This window comes from Rana temporaria, chromosome 4 (assembly GCF_905171775.1).
Source record: "Rana temporaria chromosome 4, aRanTem1.1, whole genome shotgun sequence".
Lineage (NCBI taxonomy): Eukaryota > Metazoa > Chordata > Amphibia > Anura > Ranidae > Rana > Rana temporaria.
Genome location: NC_053492.1, coordinates 367,418,760 through 367,439,973, shown reverse-complemented (window position 1 = coordinate 367,439,973; position 21,214 = coordinate 367,418,760). Strand labels below are relative to the sequence as shown.

The following is a 21,214-nucleotide window of genomic DNA, read 5'->3' as shown; positions in this document are numbered from 1 at the left end:
GATTTTTCGAAATTCGGTCGAAAACGAACGAGTCCCGAAAACGAATTTAACACATGTAACGAACCTAACTTAACGAAATCAATTAAATAACAAATTAAAACGAAACAAAATTTTCCCTTTTGCACATGCCTAGTGTCTACAGGGTCGGCTCCGAAGTGTCTGCCTATAATCTGTATGGGAGCCCCCACTGTGTGAGGGGGGGCGGAGATTGTCATTGTAACAGTTTGTAACTACATATAAGCTATGTGTTGTACCATTAAAGTCTCTCTTGTTCCAGCAGTAAGCTTTGGCCCAGTGTGTGGATTATTGGGCGATTCCAGGGATTCCTACTTGTGGAATACTGGGTGATTTTCTTTTATGGGAAGAAGGGAATGTTTGACGGGGATATCATTCTACTACCGTCACAGTGACCCTTTATGGCTGGATTCACACTTGTGTGGTGCGAATTTCAGCTTTTATCTCTGCAGAGAGATAAGAGAACTGTTCAGCAGACCATCTCTGTTTTAGCTGCGAATTTGGAGACCTGGGAGAGGGGAGGGAGGGGGGGAGGAAGTGTACTGAGGCGAATGAGAGAAATCCTGAAGAGAAATTAACACATCTGCGAATCAGACAGGTGCCCATAGAAGATAATAGGCCTGAATTCGCACCTGAGCCGGACCGCAATGCCTAGAAAACACACACGTTTTTTTAGCAATGCGCAGTGCAAATGCATCGCACATATGTGAACCAGCCTCATTGAAATCAATGTATTTTATAATGTTATGCGAATTGGATGCGGTTTAAGCCCCAACCAATTTGCATAAGTGTGAACCCGGCCTTAAAGTTAACGGCACTCCAAAAACAGATGGCAGAACGCAGTGTGTTTGCTAGAATCGGATCACATGAGTATGAACACCCATGCAATCCGATTCCAGTGTGGCGAACAAAAAGGTTTATCATTTTTTTATTTTAAGTTTTTCGCTGTGTTTTTATTCTTTGTATATTTATATTTATGTTTAATTTGTATATAGCATCGTGACCCTGTAAGATATGACATTTCGTTCTACCGTATGTCCTCACATGTAGTAGAATTACAAAGCTTGACTTGACTTCATGCGGATGCTGTGCGATTTGAGCCATACAAAATTATGGGCTCAGATCGCACTGCACAGAATCACGTGTGATTTGCACAGGAAAGTGGTGAGATTCGTGTGCGAATCACATGTGCTGTGATGCATCACATCAGTGTGAACCCAGCCTGAATGAGGAAAAGTTGTCGCCGCCTCGGAGGTGGCCATTTTGTTGGTTAGTATCAGAGTGGAATAACAATATCGGCTCATAATATGGTTGGCGGTGTTCCGTCAGATTAGGTGACCCCTCAGAATTGGTAACAAAAGTGACGTTCCATCGCCACCATCTTGATACACTCCGCACTCCTCCACAGTAACGATACACCGAGAAGGGGGCAAGCAGACAGCTTGTTACACCCACCAGAGTTTTGTAGTTCACACTAATTTTTAACAGGAAACGGAGCTTATATGGTAGGGTGGCCAGACATCCCCGGATTCAGGGCACAGTCCCCGGATTGAGGACACTGTCCCCGGACCAAGTCTGCCCCCGGTTTGGATTTGAACAGGGGCTGGGGCAATTTCAAAGACAGTCAGTGCAGAATTAAAAAAAAAAAAATCTGAATTACACTCTCCGCTCTGCCGGACCTACTAGCTTAGGGGTTGTATTTATTTCCATTATCTGAGCCCCTTTCTGATGATCATGTGCTGGCCGGAGCGGAGGGAATGTTTCTTCAGTTTCGGGTGCATGCCCATTCAGCTTCACTCACATGTTCTTCTGCCTTGGCTCAAGTTCTGGCCTGCCGCCTGTTTTATCTCCTTGCCTTGCTTGGAGTAGTGATCTTCCTCTGCTCCCCACCCAGTAGTAGCCAGGGCCGGAGATTAAGACTTGACAGGCTGTGAGGGGGGCGGTGACAGGCAGTACGGTGACCACGTGTCCCGGATTGCCCGGGACAGTCCCGCATTTTGCAGGTCTGTCCCGGGCACATTCATTCCAGGACAATACAGTGTCCCGGAATGAAACTGACACAGCCACCCCCCGGGCCAATCTGATGCCCCCAAAAAAGGCCGCCACATCACTGCTTTACTCACTGACAGTACTTGTCCTGGTGGTAAATGCCTGGAGGAGCACAATCCCCGCCCCCTGCTTCTGCTTGTGATTGGAGAAATCATAAATCCTGACTCTTGTGTCCAATCACTGTGTTGTGATTTGTTACAGCACAAGCTGATTTTTGGGAAGGGAGGGTGTCCCTGAATGGTAGTTTGGAAATGTGGTCACCCTAACAGGCAGAGAGTCGCTGATTGACGACATTATTAGTAAAAAAAAATATGTCCCCTGATTTAATTTTAAAAATCTGATCACCTTATTATATGGTGAAATACAGTATTTGGAAATCCATTGGACTGTTTACATGTTGAATTATAAAAGCGGAGGTGGTCTGGACTGTCAGAGTAGCAAACGTTTGAGATCAGTAGGTTTGCCGCTGCTTTTAAAATTCAACATCTAAACAGTCTGTCGGATTTCTAAGTACTGTGTTTCACCTTATAAGCTCCGTTTCCTGGTAAAAATAACTGTGAAAGTGTGGGTGTAATAAGATGTCCGCTTACCCCCTTCTTGGTGTATCGTTACCTTGGAAGAGTGTGGGGTGTAGCAAGATGGCGGCGATGAAAAATCACTTCCGTTACCGATTCTAACGGGTCGCCATATCTGACGATGATACTTGAATGAAGACCAAACTTCCCACAACAAAAATGGCAAATCCAGCGTCCAATCACAGACCTTCTTCCAAAACGTGACTTGAAGCTGCTCTGCTATTGGCCAGACGCTCGGCGCTTGTCAAAAGGCAAGGGGGCGGGGATTAGGAAGTGTACGGTTAGGTTGCCATATCTCCGAGCTGCTTCCGGTGCATGCGCTGTGCTGCCCGCGGTAGTGAGGTATGTATAGAGCCGCTTGTTGTCGCTTACACGGTCCGGTGTTCCAGTAGTGAAGTGTTGTCGTTGTGTGTCGTACAGGTGTGATAAGCGATGGATGCCGAGCAGAGCACGGAGGGCGGGCAGAGCCAGGTAAGTGTGTGTAGTACAGAGCACAGCTCACCCCGCCGTGTTCCCTGAACACTGCTGACCGCTCTTTTGTTTTGCAGGTTTCGGAAAACCCCCATTCAGAATATGGGCTCAGTGAGAATGTTGAGGTACCAGGCCAGAGCTGCCTTCTGCTCTCCATTAGCAGTCCCTGTGTGTGCTCCCTTGTAGTCCCCAGACACCCTCCAATCATGCATGGCATACCTGGTGTTGTAGTTGTGTGGTTAGCAACGCTCTACCTTGTTGTGATTAACCCTTCCCTCCAAACCCTGCGCCTGTGATCATAGGTAAAGCCATGTTTAAACCCAAAAACCAAACATGTAATATATTGGAGATCACCAATCATTAGATGTGGCAGCTGCATTTGTTTTCTTTTGGCTTCAATTCTGTTTTCAGCTGGTGATCTGGCCACTAACACTATATTAGTGAGACAACTCTGGATAAAGGAGCACAACCGACAGCAGCAATGCTCTTCTGGGGGGAGGAGAGTGTTAAATGTATTAGCAGATTTAGATACACTGACAAATTGAAGACAAAATCCAGCTCACCCTTTTATAATCCAGTTACAGCAGTTTTTTGGATAACGGTTTTATGTGAATAAATAAGTTGATCATTTAATCTCCTCTGCCAATGTTAAAGTGGTAGTAAACCACTAGGGGAAAAATAATAATCTGCAAGACCATGGCAGCATGTGCTAGTATGAGATGCTTGCCTTGAAACGAAGCCCCCTCCAGTGGCGCCCGGTCACAGCTGAGTGGGCTGACATGTCAAATCCCGCTCCCCCACCATTTCTTCTGGATTTGTGGGCTCTGGTGCTGTGAGTGTTTGGAGCCGTGATGACGTCACTCCTGGAACCACGTGGGAGTTCTTCGTTCTGGTACGATACGCCGGAACCTTCAGAGCGCATGCGTCGCTGACATCAGCGGCTGCATATCTCCTAAATCGTGTAGGTAAAGATTAGGGCCGAAACAACTAATCGATCGACAACTAATCGATTATGAAATTGATTACAATTTTCATAATCGATTAATCGGCCAGTAACATAATGGGGTTAACAAAAAAATAAAATTAGCCCTTTATAGTACAAAAAAGCAAATCGCTACTGTAAATATTACTTTCACTGTCCAAAAGTAAAAAAATTAACCCCTTACAGTAGTGATTATTTGCTCTTTTTGTACTTATTTTTGTTTTTTTAACCCCATTATGTTACTAAACATATCAGGCCTGGGTCACACCTCTGTTTTTGGTGCTTTTTGCAGAAACACACTACAGTTCATTTACATGTTTTCCTATGGGACACATTCACATCCATGATTTTTTTTCAGCTGCTGCATATTTGGAAAGGGCAAGGAGTTTTTAACGCCAAACGGTGTGATTTTTTTTTGGTTCAATATACTTCAATGGAGAAGCTGCAGAAAAGTATGTAATGTGTTTTTGCAGCAATTTGTGTTTTGTAATCTGCCCAACAACAAAATTGGCCTAAACATTTTTTAAAATGCAATTTTTTTTTTTTTAAAGGCTATTCAATTAATCGAAACAATAATCGGCCAACTAATCGATTTATGAAAATAATCGTTAGTTGCAGCCCTAGTAAAGATCACCAAGCGAGGAATACAACCCCTCATTTGTCTCATCCCTGTAAATTGATACATTCTGCAGGAGAGCTTGTGCTTTTGAAAAACGACAAGCTGGCTGGATCACCTGATGAAAATATGAGTATAAATGCAGCCATCACATCTAGGAATTGGTAAGCTGTAATATAAGTCCCCTTTAACACCTGTGGTCTGAGCGGGTCCACCTCTCTGTTTTTCAGGCTTACCCAATCGGACCACCCATTGTTTTCTATGGGGCAGCAGATGTCAGCGCACATGTCCGCTGTCACCCACCGGCATCCGGTCCGCTAAAAACAGACGGATAGGGATATGTTTGCCATCTGTCCGGTGGATCGGATGGACATGCAGTCAGTCGGACTGCCCCGATGGAGAACAGCGGGCTGTGTCCACTTTACGGAGTGTACACGGACCTGTTATCCACCTGCTCAGCGAGGACCAGCGGAGAGATCCCCTGCTGAACAGGTTGATTCACTTGGACGGGTTCTGCTATATCTGAAAGGGGCTTTAAATGTTTGCTTTTGGGCCTAATAATGCTTTCAAATGGTATTGGGCTCCATTCAAACTTCTGCAACTCCAAAGTCGTGTGATTTTCATTGCAACTTGGATGCAAGTTTGACTGTTGCACAATGGAGCCTTAAACCCAAAAGTAAATATGTATTTATCCTAAAAGTAACTAACCTGTTCCTGTACCCACTTATAAAGTATTAGCCGGAGTTTGGCTTTCATTTTTTAGGACTGATTCACAATATCTGCAGTTTTCCTTATGGAAAAACAAAAGTACAATGACCCACATGTTCTGTTCAGTCCAGGACGCAGTGTTACACTGCGTTCCAGAGCAGAGAAATAATATGCAGGATGATTGCACGATATCACTCTGCTTGGTCCCTCATTAAAGTGCACCGATCTGAATGAAGTGTCTGTACACTTCAAATATGGTTCCTTTAAAAAAAAAAAAAAAAAGATGTAATGCGATAAAATGAGCATCACACCGCCCCCTGCCACACTGCTCTGCAGCCTGAAATGCTGTGCAGGCAGCAGTGGTTTGGGCAGGAGATCAGGACGAACCGGCCCTAAGTGTATCTAAACCTGTTAGTTTATCCAACAGTCCTCTCCCTCCCGATTAACAACTCTGCTCTCCAAAGGTGTGTCTGTCGGCTCTCCATCCAGTGTGGGGGTACGCTAATGTAGGAGGTCTGTCACTGGCCAGGTGAAAACGGAGGACAGAAGGCCTCAAAAAAGAACTAATGTAGCCACCACGTTGAATGATTGGGAAGCTGCAATATATTGGTGGTTTTGATTGTAATACCACTTTAAAGCTGAACTCTGGATAAAAAAAAATTAAGGTTGCAGCTCTACATGGGTCAAAGGCAAATTTTTGTCTGGGGGTGGGAGGCAAAAAAAGCAACATTACCTGTATCCCATGGCAACTGGGGCTCCTCTCTCTCTTCAGTTCTCTGGGTTTTGGGCGGGTCCTGGCTATTCTCGCTGCAGTGCAGGATTGCTGGTCCTAAATGTTGCTGGTGTACATTGCTGGTGTACAAAATGTTGTCGGAGAGCCTGCCAGTAAAAGAGCGGCAGATTGATGCTGCTGGGAGGTAACAAAATGGGGGGGGGAAGCTGAGACAAATTGTTAATTCCTTTGGTGGTACAAATGTTTGTATCGCCACATCTTGTTTTTAGGGCCTGCTTCCTGTGAGGCTAGTAACATTTGTTATGTGATAATCTGCACACCCTACTGATTTTTAAGAACATTTGTCTTTATAAAGTGCAAGATCATAAACGACCACTAGATGTCACTAGTGAATTAAATGCCATTAGTTAACGGGCAAATTATAGTGCAATCATATAAGACTACAAGTGCTTGTAATGTAGACAAATCTACATAAAGAAACCACCAGATGTGTCCAGTGGATTAAAAAAATTGATAAAGTGCAGTGTACAATTTTTTTTTTTATATTGTATGGAAGTGCAGTGTCCAAAAACTTCAATCTAATAATTTCCAGTGGTGCATAGGATTCCATTGATCCAACAATAAAGTGACTAAGGGTCTTCCTCCACCAACACCTGTTACACAGCCATACTCGCCAAATTTATATGACCCCCATTACAGAAGTCATAGTCAGCAGGTTGACTAAAGGCCCATACACACGATCTGACTTTTTGACAACTAATGTCCAACGGATCTGTTTGATCGGACAATGCGACCGTGTGTACGCTCCATCGGACAAATGTTTTCGCGTTTTCCTCTGACAAATGTTCAGAGTGAATGCCCTCAAACTTTTCCACAACAAATGTCCGATGGAGCATAATCCGAACGTGTGTACAAAAGTCCAAAGTACAAACACGCATTCTCAAAACCAATGCTAAAGATCAAACAACAATAGCAGAAGTTGCCCAAAGGGTGATGGTAAAGAGCTGAAAAACCATGTGATTTGGAGAAAATTGGCTGAAAAAGTCCTACCGTGTGTATGCATACCAAGTTCACGGCTAACGCCCATTTGGTGCAAAATCCACAGAAAAGTCTAATGGAAGTCCGATGGTGTGTATGAGGCTGAAGAATTACTCGATGTTCGTCTCAGCAACTAGGCAAGGAAGGCTCCAAAGGCAAATTGGATCAAAGACATCTCCGGACATCAGTAAGGCAATATAATGAAGAAACAGTTTCCCATGGATATACGTATGGTTTATTAACCACTTCCCTACCGCCTCATTGTGAAATGACGGCGGCAGGAACCCCTCCTCGATCCGGGTGGACGTCATATGACGTCCGGCGATCTAGGGCGCGCGCAGCGACGCTCGTGACCCGGCGCGGGTGCCCGGCGGCCGCGATTGCCGCCGGGTGCCCGCGATTGTCGGTAATCACAGCAGGAGTGTGGATCTGTGTGTGTAAACGCACAGATCCACACTCCTGTCAGCGGTGAGGAGACCAATGTGTGTTCCCAGTACAGAGGAACACACATCGGTCTCCTCCCCTTGAGAGTCCCCTCCCCCCTACAGTTATAACACACCTTAGGGACACATATTAACCCCTTCAACGCCCCCTAGTGGTTAACCCCTTCCCTGCCAGTCACATTTACACAGTAATCAATGCATATTTATAGCATTAATCGCTGTATAAATGTGAATGGTCCCAAAAACTTGTCAAAAGTGTCCGATGTGTTTGCCGCAATGTCACGGTGACAGTAAAAAAATCACAAATCGCCGCCAATACTAGTAAAGAAATTAATAAAATAAAAATGCCATAAATCTATCACCTATTTTGTAGACGCTATAACTTTTGCGCAAACCAATCAATATATGATTATTGCGATTTATTATTTTTTTTTTATTTTTTTTTTACCAAAAATATGTAGAAGAATACGTATCGGCCTAAACTGAGGAAACTTTTTTTTTTTTTTTTTTAAAGTTGTGATATTTATTAAATAAAGTAAAAAATATTGTGTTTTTTTTTTTTTTTTTTTTTAAATTGTCGCTCTTTTGTTTATAGCGCAAAAAATAAAAACCGCAGAGGTGATCAAATACCACCAAAAAGCTCTATTTGTGGGAACAAAATGATAAAAAAATTGTTTGGGTACAGTGTAGCACGACCGCGCAATTGTCATTCAAAGTACGACAGTGCTGAAAGCTGAAAATTGGCTTGGGCTGGAAGGTGCGTAAGTGCCCGGTATGGAAGCGGTTAAAAATGGCGCTAAAAAGAATTCCACTTGAAACAAATACAATTAAAATGTAAGAGTAGAAGCTGATGTCCAGAGATTCGGTGGTCTTTGTTCCAATTTGCCTTTGGAGCTTTCCTTGCCGAGTTGCTGAGACTGACAAAGGATTACTCCCAATGTTCATCTGTTGTATATGACTCCTGTAATGGGGGTCATATAAACGTTAAAGCACGTTAACTATTCACGTAATCTGTTGATGACATCTAGTGGTTATTTATGATATTGCACCTTTCTTGCACTTTATGATGACAAATGTTCTTACAAATCAGTAGGGGGTGTGCGGTTTATCACTATTCACCTAGACAAAAAGGAGTATCTAAAGTGACAGGTCACCTTTAGTAACTTTCCAAATATTCCACTTACTTATGTAGATTCCATAAGTAGTACGTCACAACGGTCCTCATTGAAAAATGCTGCCCCTGCTTTCCTTTACATATGCAGCTTTTGTGAGCCTCGTTACAGAAACTGCTGGCCTCTTGATCCCACTCCTTACCATCTATAGCAGTGGTTCTCAACCCAACTAGTGCCGTGACCCCTTGATAAAATTTCCCAAGTTGTGGGGACCCCTAACAGTAAAATTATTTTCCTATCGTGGGTTTTTGGCACCCAAGGCAAGACAAGTAATTTGCGCCCCTAACCCACGGACATTTGGCGCTCCCTGAGTCCCTTCCACTCATACAATATTAAAACCCCTTATAGTACATTTTAGGATGTAGCACTTTTTCTCTTTGTTCTCCTTTCTTTCACTTTTATCTCTCTCTATCCTAATTTCTTGTTTGTTATCCCCATTCCTCTCTAGACGTCTTTCTTGTTCTTTCTCTCCCTTTTTCTTTGTTCCTCCCCCTCTTTTCCTCTCCCTTCCATATATTCTCTATTTTTATTCCTTCTCTTACTCCCTGGTGGGGAGTTGGGATCAGTGGCAATGCTGACGGGGAGTTGGGATCAGCCAACTTAGGTGCTCTTGATTAAAGTCATCTGCTGATCTGAGAACTGTAGTGGGGACTTTTAACCACTTCCATACCAGGCACTTACGCACCTTCCTGCCCAAGCCAATTTTCAGCTTTCAGCGCTGTCGTAATTTGAATGACAATTTCGCGGTCGTGCTACACTGTACACTGTGGCACTGATGGCATTGCTGGGCATCATTACAGTCAGTGCCCATGTTGCCAGTCAGTGCCCATTTGTGGGCACTGATTGGCATCGATCAGATTTTTTATTTTGTGCTCCATTTGGCAACCGGGGGGCATACCCTGGTGGTCCAGTGTTGGCATCCGAGGGGGGGGGGCTGCGCTGATAAACAATCGGCACAAACCCCCCTTGTCAGGAGAGCCGCCGATCGGCTCTCCTCTACTCACGTCCTTCAGACGCGAGTGAGGAAGAGCCGATCAACGGCTCTTCCTGTTTACATCGTGATCAGCCGTGGTTGGACACGGCTGATCACGTGGTAAAGAGTCTCCGCCGGAGGCTCTTTACCGAGATCGGAGATGCAGGGTGTCAGACTGACACCCTGGATCACCGATGGGCGCGCGCCGGCATGAAATCCTGCAGGACTTCAATAAACCATCCAGTCAGGATTTCACAACCACTTCCCGGACGTCAATTGTATATTAACCGGGCGGGAAGTGGTTAAAGGCAACTCTAATCACAGGTAGTATTACTCACTGTGTCTCTGACTTCGTGGTTTCTCGTAGCAGTGACACCTATGCTGAAATAAGCAGATAGGGTCTCCTCCAGCCCTTCCCACTTCACATTCCTCACCAGTCAGCTGACCTCTAGTCTCTGCCTCCCAGCTATGCCGTGAACTGAATGGGCGGCTGTGAAGAGGCTGAGTGGGCGGCCGCAGGCTTCAGGAACAGCCCAGGTTTTGGGGACCCCTGGCAAATCCTCATTTGACCCCCAAGGGGGTCCCGACCCCCAGGTTGAGAACCACTGATCTATAGGATGGGATGCATGCTGCGAGTGCGGGCCCCCTAGTGGCTGCTCCAGCTTGTTTAAACTGGGCACGTGTAGTGCTCTCTCCTCCTCTCTAGTTGCAGCAGGGGATCAAGAGGCCAGCAGTTTCTGTGGTGAGGCCCACCAAGGCTGCATAGGTAAAGGAAAGCAAGAGCAGCATTTTAAAACAAAGACCACTGTGATGTACTACTTATGTAGTCTAGAAAAGCATACTATAGATAGTTTGTAAAAAGTTACTAAATGAACTTTAACCCTTGCAGTACTGGGAAAACGCAAGCATTGTTTTACTGTTTACTGGAGTTCAGCTTTAAAGCTTCTGGTTAATGTAGACTAGTTGCCTCGCTGATTCAGTTTCTCTTCTTGTGCAATAAAATACACTGGGAGTCATGTTATCAAAGTGTCCAAAGCAAGGACTGTTTTGTTCTCCCCATATCAGCTAACCAGGTTTGAGTGGTAGAAACTAATGAGAGGAAACCTCTGAGTGGTTAAGGAGTAGTAATAGTGGACACAATTGACTAATTTATGAACCTGTCACACTTGATTTGGTCCTAAAGTCTCATCACAAACTAAGTTAAATTGCATAGAATTCCCTCTGATTACGAACTCAATAACTGATTTTCAAATCCCGTTTTTAAATGAAGTTTCTTGTTCTACTTTATTGTGTTTTCACTTGTCAGTGGACATTTGTCCACTGACATCCGTTGATCCATACAGACTTGAAGGATCACTACAGATAATTTTTTTTTTTTAAATAGCAAACATTTGATACTTGCCTCTACTGTGCAGCTAGTTTTTTGCACAGTGTGGCCTCGAACCTGGTCTTCTGGGTCCCTTGGCGGCTGTCTCGGCTCTTCCTCCAAGGACTCAACACCTTCATGTGAGCAAGCTCACATGGTGTTGAGTTATTGCGGGAGCGCTCCCGTGATACAGCGGCAGCCATAGCCACCGACTGTATCACTCGGCCCCGCCCCCGTTGCGCCGCGTCATTGGATGTGATTGACAGCAGCGCCAGCCAATGGCTGCCATGCTTTCAATCAACCAATGAATGAGCCGGGAAGATGGCCGAGAAGCCTGCGTGTTCATAGCGCGGGACTTTCGAGAAGTCAGGTAAGTAAAGGGGGGGGGCAGCGTGCTAATCGGCGGATGTTTTTTCACCTTAATGCATTAAGGTGAAAACTTTTACCTTTACAACCCCTTTAAATAGCTTCCTTTAATGTAATGCAAGGCTTTCTCCCTGGTGTGGAGAAAGCCTCTTGAGGGGGCGAGCAGGCAAGTCAGGACACACTCTACTTTGCAGATAAAGGAGCTGTGTGTTAGTGGGCGTTCTTACACTCCTGCTTGCCCCCTCAAGAGGCTTTCTCTACACCAGGAAGAAAGCCTCGCATTACGGTGTGTAGTTACAGACAGAAGAACAGGAAGTGAGGAATTCTAAGAAGAAATGAGGACATTTAAAAGCGAAGGATGAGGTAAGTGAAGGAGGACTGCACTAAGGTAAGGTTTCCTTTACAACACCTTTAAGCCTCGTACACACGATTGGATTTCCATCGGACAAAGCCTCTGACTTTTGTCCGACGGGCGTTGGCCGTGAACTTGTATTGCAAACAAACATCAAAAAATTGTTGGCCAAAAAACACAAAACTACGTGGTTTTCAGCTCTTTAGCGCCACCCTTTGGGCTACTTCTGCTATTGTGGCGTTATAGTGAGCATTGTTTGTACTTTGAATTTTTTTTTCGACAGACTCGTGTACACCCGATCGGAAAATCCGGCAACACATTTGTTGTCGGAAAATTTTAAAGCATGCTATTTCACTTTTTCTTTTCGGAAAATTGAAAAAAAATTGTCGGAGCGTACAAACGGTCCTTTATTACAACAGCCTGTCATCGCACAATTCCCGTCGGAAAATCCAGTCATGTGTACAAGGCTTTACAGGGGTCTCAAACGGGCGGCCCTCCAGCTGTTTTGGAACTACAAGTTCCATCATGCCTCTGCCTGTGGGAGTGATTCCTGTAACTGTCAGCCTTGCAATGCCTCATGGGACTTGTAGTTCTGCAACACCTGGAGGGCCACGAGTTTGAGATGCCCTGCTTTAGAGGGTCCAATCGGCTCCACCTGAAAAACTGACAGGCAGACCTGATTGGACAGCCTGTGTGAAAGGGGCTTAAATCGGCTTCTTGCAAATCTTTGTACAACAGAATTAGACTGGAAGAGAGATGGGCAGCAAAAGAAGCTGGTTGGTTGTTCTGTGGTGCTCACAGGGAGCATGCTGATAGGAGGAGAGAGCAGAATAATAGTGGAAATCAGTGGTGGGCTTTTCATTACCCTGTCTATCCACGGGAGCGAGTGACGAGACCTGTAAGTCTTACCTGCTGAAGTCAGCAGCTACAAAAAGTGTAGCTGCTGGCTTTTAATAAACATACACTCACCTGCTCCACGTTCCAGCGACGAGCCGGCCGGGGCTCCGCTCCTCTCCGGCCGGCGTCTTCATTCTAAGTGTGGGAACCCGGCAGGGACAGCTTTCGGCTTCACGGCCAGGCACCCACTGCGCGAGCGGCGCTGCGCCATCCGATTGGGCAGGCGATCGCCTGGGACCCATCACGTGTCCCAGGCGATCTCCTACAGGGAGGGGCTGCCAAAAGGCGATTAGATTATTTGCCTCAGCAGCCCCTCGGCAGAAGGAGGAAGTGGGACAGGAAATCCCACTCCTGAAGCCCCCCAAAAAAAAAAAAAACATGCTAAACGTGGCATGTAAGGGGGCGAGGAGTGGATTAAGTGGAAGTTCCACTTTGGGTGGAACTCCGCTTTATAACCTAAGGCAATAGGGAACTAGTAGGCGAATACATTTCTCATTGGATAATCACGTGATGACTAACGGGGAGATTGAACATGCGTTCGGGAGAGATCTAGATCCAATGAGACGAATCCAGCTGAAAGCCTGCCTTTGATCAATGAAACTGCAAAGGGAAGTGATACGTGCACTTAGTTCGAGGAGATATGTCTAAAGGGAGAACCACTGAGACGCGCATTGTCATGCATGTATACTTTGCTGACTGAGTTAGCTCCACAAGAACTAGCCTTCCTACAAGCGTGGAAAAGGGACTTGGGGATTAAATTCTCTGAGACTCAGAAAACCAAGATCTTTATGTTTACGCACAAGGCGTCAATGGCCACCAGATACCAGGAGGGGGGATATAAAATCTTGACTAGGTGGTACAGAACTCCAGTTCTATTAAATTGGATATTCCCACAAGTATCAAATCTGTGCTGACGCTGTCAGGGAGCGGAGGGCACGATGGTACACATATTTTGGGGATGTCCAAAACTGAAAGAATTTTTGGAAGATGATTTCCGAAATAATCCAAGAAATTACGACGGTGACTCTTGGAGATAACCCGGCAGCATTTTTGCTACATGACATTCCATTATCCGTCAAAATACAAAAATTCCCTGTTAAAGCATTTGCTCACGGCAGCAAAGGCCTGTATTCCAATTCTTTGGAAGAGTACGGCATCTCCAACAAGATTACAATGGTTAGGTAGAGTAACAGTTTCAGCAGATGGAAAATCTTACTATGGGGATGAGGGTACAGGAGGATAAATATAGGAGGGTATGGACTCCATATATTATGTATAGGGAACAAAATCCTTTAAGTAGCAATAACAATTTTCGTGGTTGGAAACTCCTTATTGTCTCTCCTGTGTGTTTTTTTTTTTTTTTTTTTTACTCTCCCTGCTTTGAATTGTACGAGGTAGGTGAGAGGATAACCAGGATTCTTTCTTGGTTAAGGTAGAGGGAGTAAGGGTAGAAATCATATGGTTATACTAGGATATATAAGAAATGCAAAGGGTGAGACACTTATACGACAGTAGGACCCTTAGGGATGGGGATAATAATTGTGTATGTTGAGTAGAGATTGTTAGTAAAATAGATGACCTGTTATATGGATGTATTCGTATATAATGCTGTATTCATATCATCATTGTGGGGAAAAAAATATATATAAAATAAAGAATTTATAAAAAAAAAAAAGGAATCCCATCTGCCAGACGGGACTGTTGGCTGCCAGGATCACTGCTAGGTCGACTCCTCTTGGACAGGAATGGCCCATGATTGAGTAACATTCAGCCATCCCTGTTGCATTGGCTAAACGTTATTCCATCTGAGGCCTGCAACTGACAGGCTTGTATTTCTCAAGCTGCACTTGGCAAGTGTCTCATATCGCATGTCTGTGAGCTGCACAATAGCAAGGATGTAAGAATCCAATGCTGCAGGGCGCCCCGTGATCCTTACATTTTTGTACCATATACTGTAAATGCATATCCTGACCTTTAACACTTAGGAAGGCTCTCGGCACATCTTGCAGCTAAATGTGAGTTATCCTCAATCTATGGATTCAATCTGCATTACTTTGTGAAATGAACCGTGAGCTTGGTGTCAACACCTAAAACTAGCTGGAGACAACCCCCTCTGGATTTCAGGGCCTCCTGAGTCACCCAGTTACAATACATTCTAAGGTCACTGGTACCGATTAGCACATGCTGGTGTCTGAATTTTAGTATGTAAGGTTGGTTTTGGTTTTTTATATGTACTAATGGGTCTACTTTAAGACAATCTATTCGGCCTAATTTGTTTATCTCCTCAAATGTTTTGGACTCTTTGGGGCTCAAAGCTGTCACACCCAACACTGGCGTTATTTGCCCTAGTGGTCATTCTAAATGTGAATATTTAAAGCTTACCAAACTAAGCTTTGTCATGAAACTAAGTAGCTTTACTGTGTTGATTTGGCCTTTTGTGTTTTACATATTTTATATATATTTATTCTTCTGTAACATGCTTTCGTATTGTCTTCACAGGTAAGTGTCCAGTGAATGGATTTACTTTTCTTAAGCTTGGTTTTGTGTGTATTTTATTGACTGTGCTTCGTGTTAGGTCTCTTGTTGGATGTATTTTTGTTAGGCAAACTGACTAAAGCCCCATACACACGGTCAGACTTTTGGCCAACCAACTTCAAAATCTGCAAGTTTTCGAATTTGTCCGACCGTGTGTACGCTCCATCGGACCAACTTTTTTGGGTTTCATCCGACAAAGTTGGGTCTGCAAGCGGACCAACTTTTCGGCAACAAAAGTCCGATGGTGCCTTGTCTGACCGTGTGTACAGCAGTTTAACCAACTTTTGGACAAACTGCAAATACGCATGCTCAGAACCAATGTTAAAAGCAACAAACAATAGCAGAAGTTAACCAAAGGGTGGCGGTAAAGAGCAGAAAATGGCAAAAAAAACACGTGATGTTAGGAAAGTTTTAGAAAAGTTTGCAGAAAAGTCTGACTGTGTGTATGCTATGGGTGTGGCCGGACAAATCAATTGGGACAAAAATCCTAGGGAAATTTTGTTGGATGTCTGACCGTGTGTACGAGCCTTAAGAGTTTTTATTTTTTTATTTATTTATTTATTTTTTTCTTAATCGGTCTCCAACAATAACGTAATCCTGACATACAGTGCATTCATAAAGTATTTAGACCCCTTTGCTTGAATTGTTATGTTGCAGCCTCCATACTACAGCTGTTTAATTTTTTGAGTCCCCATGTGAAAAGTTATCCAGCTCCTCGTGATGACATTGGGGGTCTGTAGAACCCTTGGCCCATGTTCACATTGAATGCATCTTGAAATGGCACAAAGCCGCAGGTCAGTGCAACTTCATGCACAGATGTCTCTGCAAGTTGCACCTAAATTGCAAAAAGTGCAGGAACTCTTTTGAATCGGTGCAGCACTGCAAAGTCTGTGTCGCACCTATTTGAACAGCTGCATTGCTGACAGTACTCTGGGACTTGTCATTGCGATTTGGCCCTGTCAAATCACATGACAAATTGCATCTGTGTAAACTCAGTGTCTTCCCTGCCCTCTTCCTCAGCTGATCAATCACAGATTGTGTTTGGCTGTTTTACCATGCTTTACAGCCAGGATTTTGACAATTGTGAATCCAGAAGTGCTCAGAGCTGAGTGTTTCCAGGTTCACGCTCTGCAGTGGATATAGAGAAATGGATGGGCATGTGATGCTACCTCCTCCTAGTTAATTGAGTTGGATCCTTTGACATTTTTAATTTGGCATTTGCCTGTTTTAACTTTAGGGGTGTGTGTTCTGTTCACTGCACTGGTACATAGCAACTGATTTATCATTGGAAGTTGAGAATCTTCATACAGTAAAATGTGTGAATGTTTACTTCAATTATCCAAGTGTGCATAAGAAAAAAGTAAAAATGTATTTTGCTTTTTACATAGTTGTATAATTGAACTGAATATTTACACAATTTTACTGTGTTAAGATTGTCAACTGTAACAAATCTGCCTGTCTGTAAATGTTGATTTAATAAGGTAGTTGAACAATTTTATTAGTAGAAAAAAATGGTAACCTTGTTAATTTGAGTGTTGTATGCTTCTTTTGTAGAGAATAGTAGAAAATGAAAAGGCAAGCACAGAAAAAGCCTCCAAGCAAAAGGTGGATTTACAAGCCTTGCCCACACGAGCATATCTAGACCAAACTGTGGTTCCAATACTTTTACAGGGTCTTTCAGTGCTGGCAAAAGAAAGGTAAGCTTTTAACTAAATGGGTTTCATTATATTTTCATCCCGAATATTTTTTTTTTTTTTTTTTTTTTTTATAACATTTCCTTAAGCATACTAAGGACATTTGCTGTATGCAGGTCATTTTTAATTTTTTCTTAGGACATACCGTTATATTCTGATTTTGTCCAGGGCTTCCGGGTTCTGATGACTGCGGGACTGGGCGTTCCTATCCTTGGATTACATGATTGACGGCTTGTGAAACCGTTCCCCTGTCGCACAACGCGCGTCACCAGATTTCCGGAAATAGCCGAGCTGCGAGTCGGCACTATACGGCGCCTGCGCCCGCCGCGTAGAGCTGACTGCGCAAGCGCCGTATAGTGCCGACTCGCTGCTCGGCTATTTCCGGAAATCTGGTGACGCGCGTTGTGTGACAGGGGAACTGTTTCACAAGCCGTCAATCATGTAATCCAAGGATAAGAACGCCCAGTCCCGCAGTCATCAGAACCCGGAAGCCCTGGACAAAATCGGAATATAACGGTATGTAAGGAGAGAAAAAAAAAAAAGACCTGTATACAGTAAATGTCCTTAGTATGCTGGCTCTAATGTTAGAAATTTGTTTTTAGGATGAACCTCCGCTTTAAGGTGACTGTGTTTGGATATATATACAGTGGGTATAGAAAAGAATCACAACCAACCCCACCCTTTTTTTTTTTTTCCCCAATCATATTCTGTTGCTTCTCGGCTTGAAATGAATACCGTTTTTTTTTTTTTATTATTTATTTATTTTTATCCAGCTGTATTTAGAATGCATTCACACCTATGCATTTTTAGTGCTTTTTTGCATTTTGCAGATTTGCACTTAAGCCCATTTAACATGGTTTCCTATAGAACATATTCTATAGTGCAAATATGCATAAAGCACTAAAAATGCATAGGTGTGAATCCAGCCTTACTCAGTGCAACGTTTAACATCCAGGTGAAAGCTAGAACACAGACCTAGAAGTATTTTGTTGAACCACATTTTGGTTTAATTACAGCCTTTAGTCTGTTGGGATATGTCTACTAACTTTGCACATCCTAGACTTTGTAATATTTGCCTGCTTTTCTTTGCAGAACTGCTCAAGTTCAATTAAATTTGATGGCGACCGTATGTGGACTGCAGTCTTCAAGTCATTCCACAAATTTTCAGTGTGGTTTAAGTCTGAGCTCTGAGCTCTTGGCCATGCAAGGACATTCACCCTTTTTCTTTAACTGCTGTGTGGTAATTTTTGCTGTGTGCTTTGGGTCATTGGGGATTATTTATGAAAGGCAAATCCACTTTGCACTACAAGTGCGCTGAGACCCCTTTCACATTGGGCGTTTTTTAATGTGCCTCAGCGTTAAAAATAAAAGCGCCTGAAAAGTCGCATCTGCAATCCCAATCTGAAAGCCTGAGTGCTTTCACACTGCTGCTCTGGCAGGGCGGCAAAAGAAAGTCCTGCAAGCAGCTTCTTTGCAGTGCTTTAGGAGTGGTGAATCAATGGAAAGCTCTTTGTGGGCAGGTGCTGGCAGTGTCAAAGGGCTCTTGAAGCACTCAGGCTTTCACATTGGGATTACAGATGAGGCTTCTTTCAGGTGCTTTTTTAAATGCTAAAGCGCCTGAAAAATGCCCCACTGTGAAAGGGGTCTGAGTGCACTTGGAAGTGCAGTCACTGTAGATCTGGGGAGGACATGCAAGGAAAATAAAAAACAGCATTTTAGCTTGCACATGATTGGACGATAAAATCAGCAGCACTTCCTCAGATTTACAGCTACTGCACTTCCAAGTGCACTTTCAGTGCAGAGTGTATTTGCCTTAAAGCGGTGGTTCCCCCTTAAAAACAACTTTTTTTTATTCCACTGCCCCCCCACATTACAATCGAATTAAGGCTCTTATTATTTTTTTGCTGCTGTACATACCTTGATACAGCATATTCACCCGTGCATCCGGGTTGCGAGTCCCGCGGGAGTGGGCGTTCCTCACATGCTGTTGATTGATGTTTCGCCCAAAAACGAGCTCTCCCCTGTCGCGTAAGCCGCGTCACGGTTGGCGAAAGGAGCCGAACGGCGAGTCGGCGCTATACTGCGCATGCGCATCGCCGTTCGGCTCCTTTCGCCAATCGTGACGCGGCTAACGCGACGGGGGAGAGCTCGTTTTTGGGCAAAACGTCAATCAACAGCATGTGAGGAACGCCCACTCCCACGGGACTCGCAACCCGGATGCACGGGTGAATATGCTGTATCAAGGTATGTACAGCAGCAAAAAAATAATAAGAGCCTTAATTCGATTGTAATGTGGGGGGGCAGTGGAATAAAAAAAAGTTGTTTTTAAGGGGGAACCACCGCTTTAAGTAAATCAACCCCATTGTTGTGTTGTAAGGAACCCTTTTCCCATTGACAACTTTCTGGCAGAGATCAGCAGATTTTTCTCAATTTGACAGTGTTTTGCCCCATCCATTTTCCCCTCTATCCTGACAATTGCTCCATTCCCTGCTGCAGAGAAACGCCTCCATGCTTTACTGTAGGAATGATGTTATTTGGATGGTGAGCTGTATTGTGTTTTTTTTTTTTTTTTTTTTGCCAGTCCTAACATTTTGGTGTTGAGGCCAAATACATTTTGTCTCTTCTGACCATAACGCCTTTTTCCACGTGGCTCCTCTTTTAAAATGCAGTGAGTGGAATTCACTAAGAATGGAGCAGCTGTGCATGGCAACCAATCTGCTTTTAGGCTTATTTTCAAAGCTTGGAGTGGATGTAAACCCTCACATAATGTATCCAGTGAAGTGAACAGCCTCAGATGATATATCCCAATATAAGTTTTACATGTATATCTGCTGTCTTCATCTCTATATATCCTTTAGAAAGTGCTCTTCGTGTTGGGGAATTTTCTCTTCCTGATTGGCACTGGGAGTGGATTATTGGCATACAGCTGATTGGAGGAAAGGTGCGCACACACACCCCCCTCTCCTCCTAGGCAGAGGAAGAAAGGAAATGTACAGAGGGTCTGCTCTTAGACGGCAAGCTGTGTGCTAATCTATTCATAGCAACCTCCCCAACACGCTTCTATCTCCCATCTCAGAGAACGTGTGAGAAGTTAACAGGGTGATAACGGAGCAAGAGACTACTACTGCCACTTTAACTGAACAGTGTGACGTTAGAAGCTAACTAGTTACGATGCACAGCTGCTCTTCTAAATTCTATCTACTCTCGTTTTAGTAAATTCGCCAAAGTGTTCTTTGCCTTGATCTTTTATAGGTTGGTACGCTTTTTTCATTGTCTAAACAAATATAATCCTAGAAGATATTTAGGAGCAGTCATGATGGTTGACATCGCTGTATTGCCATAACATCTATACATACACAATGTTCTTTATGGTTTTAAAATGTAATTTTGCATTCTATGTTTTATACTTTTAGTTAATACAATTGTTTTTATTTTTCTCTACAGACCCCCAAATCCAATAGAATTTTTAGCATCTTACCTTTTAAAGAATAAGACTCAGTTTGAAGACCGAAGTTAATAAAGTTTTGGGATTTACTTCGACACATGCCCTGCAGCAAAGGACTAATTCTCCTTTCAATATTATTGGACTCCACCAAAATATTTTTTTCAGCTGTAATTGGTTTTATTTAATCTTTTACATTTTGTTCCCCATACCCCTGTGCGTTTTCTTTTTAATATGTAAAATAAAACACAACCTGTTAAAGTTTAATAGGCAAGATTCTGGATTAGCCAAGGTTTTTTTTTTTTTTTTAAACATTTTAAATGTGGGTCATTGCCAAGAGATGCATCTCTCATAAGCTTTTTTTATTATATATATATATATATATATTTTTTTTTTCCCCCCCTTTCCATCAGATCTTTAGAGGTTGAACTGTAGCGGTAGAGAAAGGGAAGGAAGAAAAATCAAGGAGGGAGGAGTGGCAGTATGGGGAGGAGCATTGCCAAAGTAATCCCAAGTGTGTGTGTTTTTTTTTTTTTTTTTTATGAATACTACACATCCTAGTTTAGCTGTCAGTTTGTTAATGACCATTCCAATGGTTTTGGTTTGTACTGCTGCCAGAGAGGGAAATCCGACAGCCACACAACGGTAAATGGCTACGATTTGTTTAGTGGCCGTAAAAATATGGGTTGCCAGTCTAAATTGGTTTGGAAAGCCTGTCTGGCTTCGAGCTAAGTAGTGCTTCACTAGGGAGCAATGGGATATTGATGCCCAAGAGAATTCATAACCT

The 21,214-nt window shown here is 43.6% G+C and overlaps 1 protein-coding gene across 3 annotated transcripts; it reads left to right on the top strand.

The window, feature by feature from the left end:
* Positions 1 to 2,881: 2,881 nt before the first annotated feature.
* On the top strand, positions 2,882 to 20,713 carry DPY30 (dpy-30 histone methyltransferase complex regulatory subunit). Of its 3 annotated transcripts, XM_040350917.1 has the most exons (5): positions 2,882 to 2,981; positions 3,060 to 3,110; positions 3,188 to 3,235; positions 16,846 to 16,988; positions 20,430 to 20,713. In XM_040350917.1, the coding sequence occupies exons 2-5, from the start codon at positions 3,072 to 3,074 to the stop codon at positions 20,500 to 20,502; spliced, it is 303 nt and encodes a 100-aa protein (XP_040206851.1). In that variant the 5' UTR covers positions 2,882 to 2,981; positions 3,060 to 3,071; the 3' UTR covers positions 20,503 to 20,713. The 3 variants fall into 3 exon arrangements, with proteins under 3 accessions (XP_040206851.1, XP_040206852.1, XP_040206853.1); XM_040350918.1 differs by lacking the exon at positions 3,188 to 3,235 and having other exon boundaries at positions 2,883 to 2,981; XM_040350919.1 differs by lacking the exons at positions 3,060 to 3,110; positions 3,188 to 3,235 and having other exon boundaries at positions 2,890 to 2,981.
* Positions 20,714 to 21,214: the final 501 nt, after the last annotated feature.

Excerpts from the sequence above, each read along its gene's own strand:
- DPY30 (XM_040350917.1), top strand. The coding sequence starts at position 3,072 with ATGGATGCCGAGCAGAGCACGGAGGGCGGGCAGAGCCAG. Across the intron at positions 3,111-3,187 it reads CGGAGGGCGGGCAGAGCCAG|GTTTCGGAAAACCCCCATTC; the intron begins GTAAGTGTGTGT and ends TTTGTTTTGCAG. Across the intron at positions 3,236-16,845 it reads GGCTCAGTGAGAATGTTGAG|AGAATAGTAGAAAATGAAAA; the intron begins GTACCAGGCCAG and ends CTTCTTTTGTAG.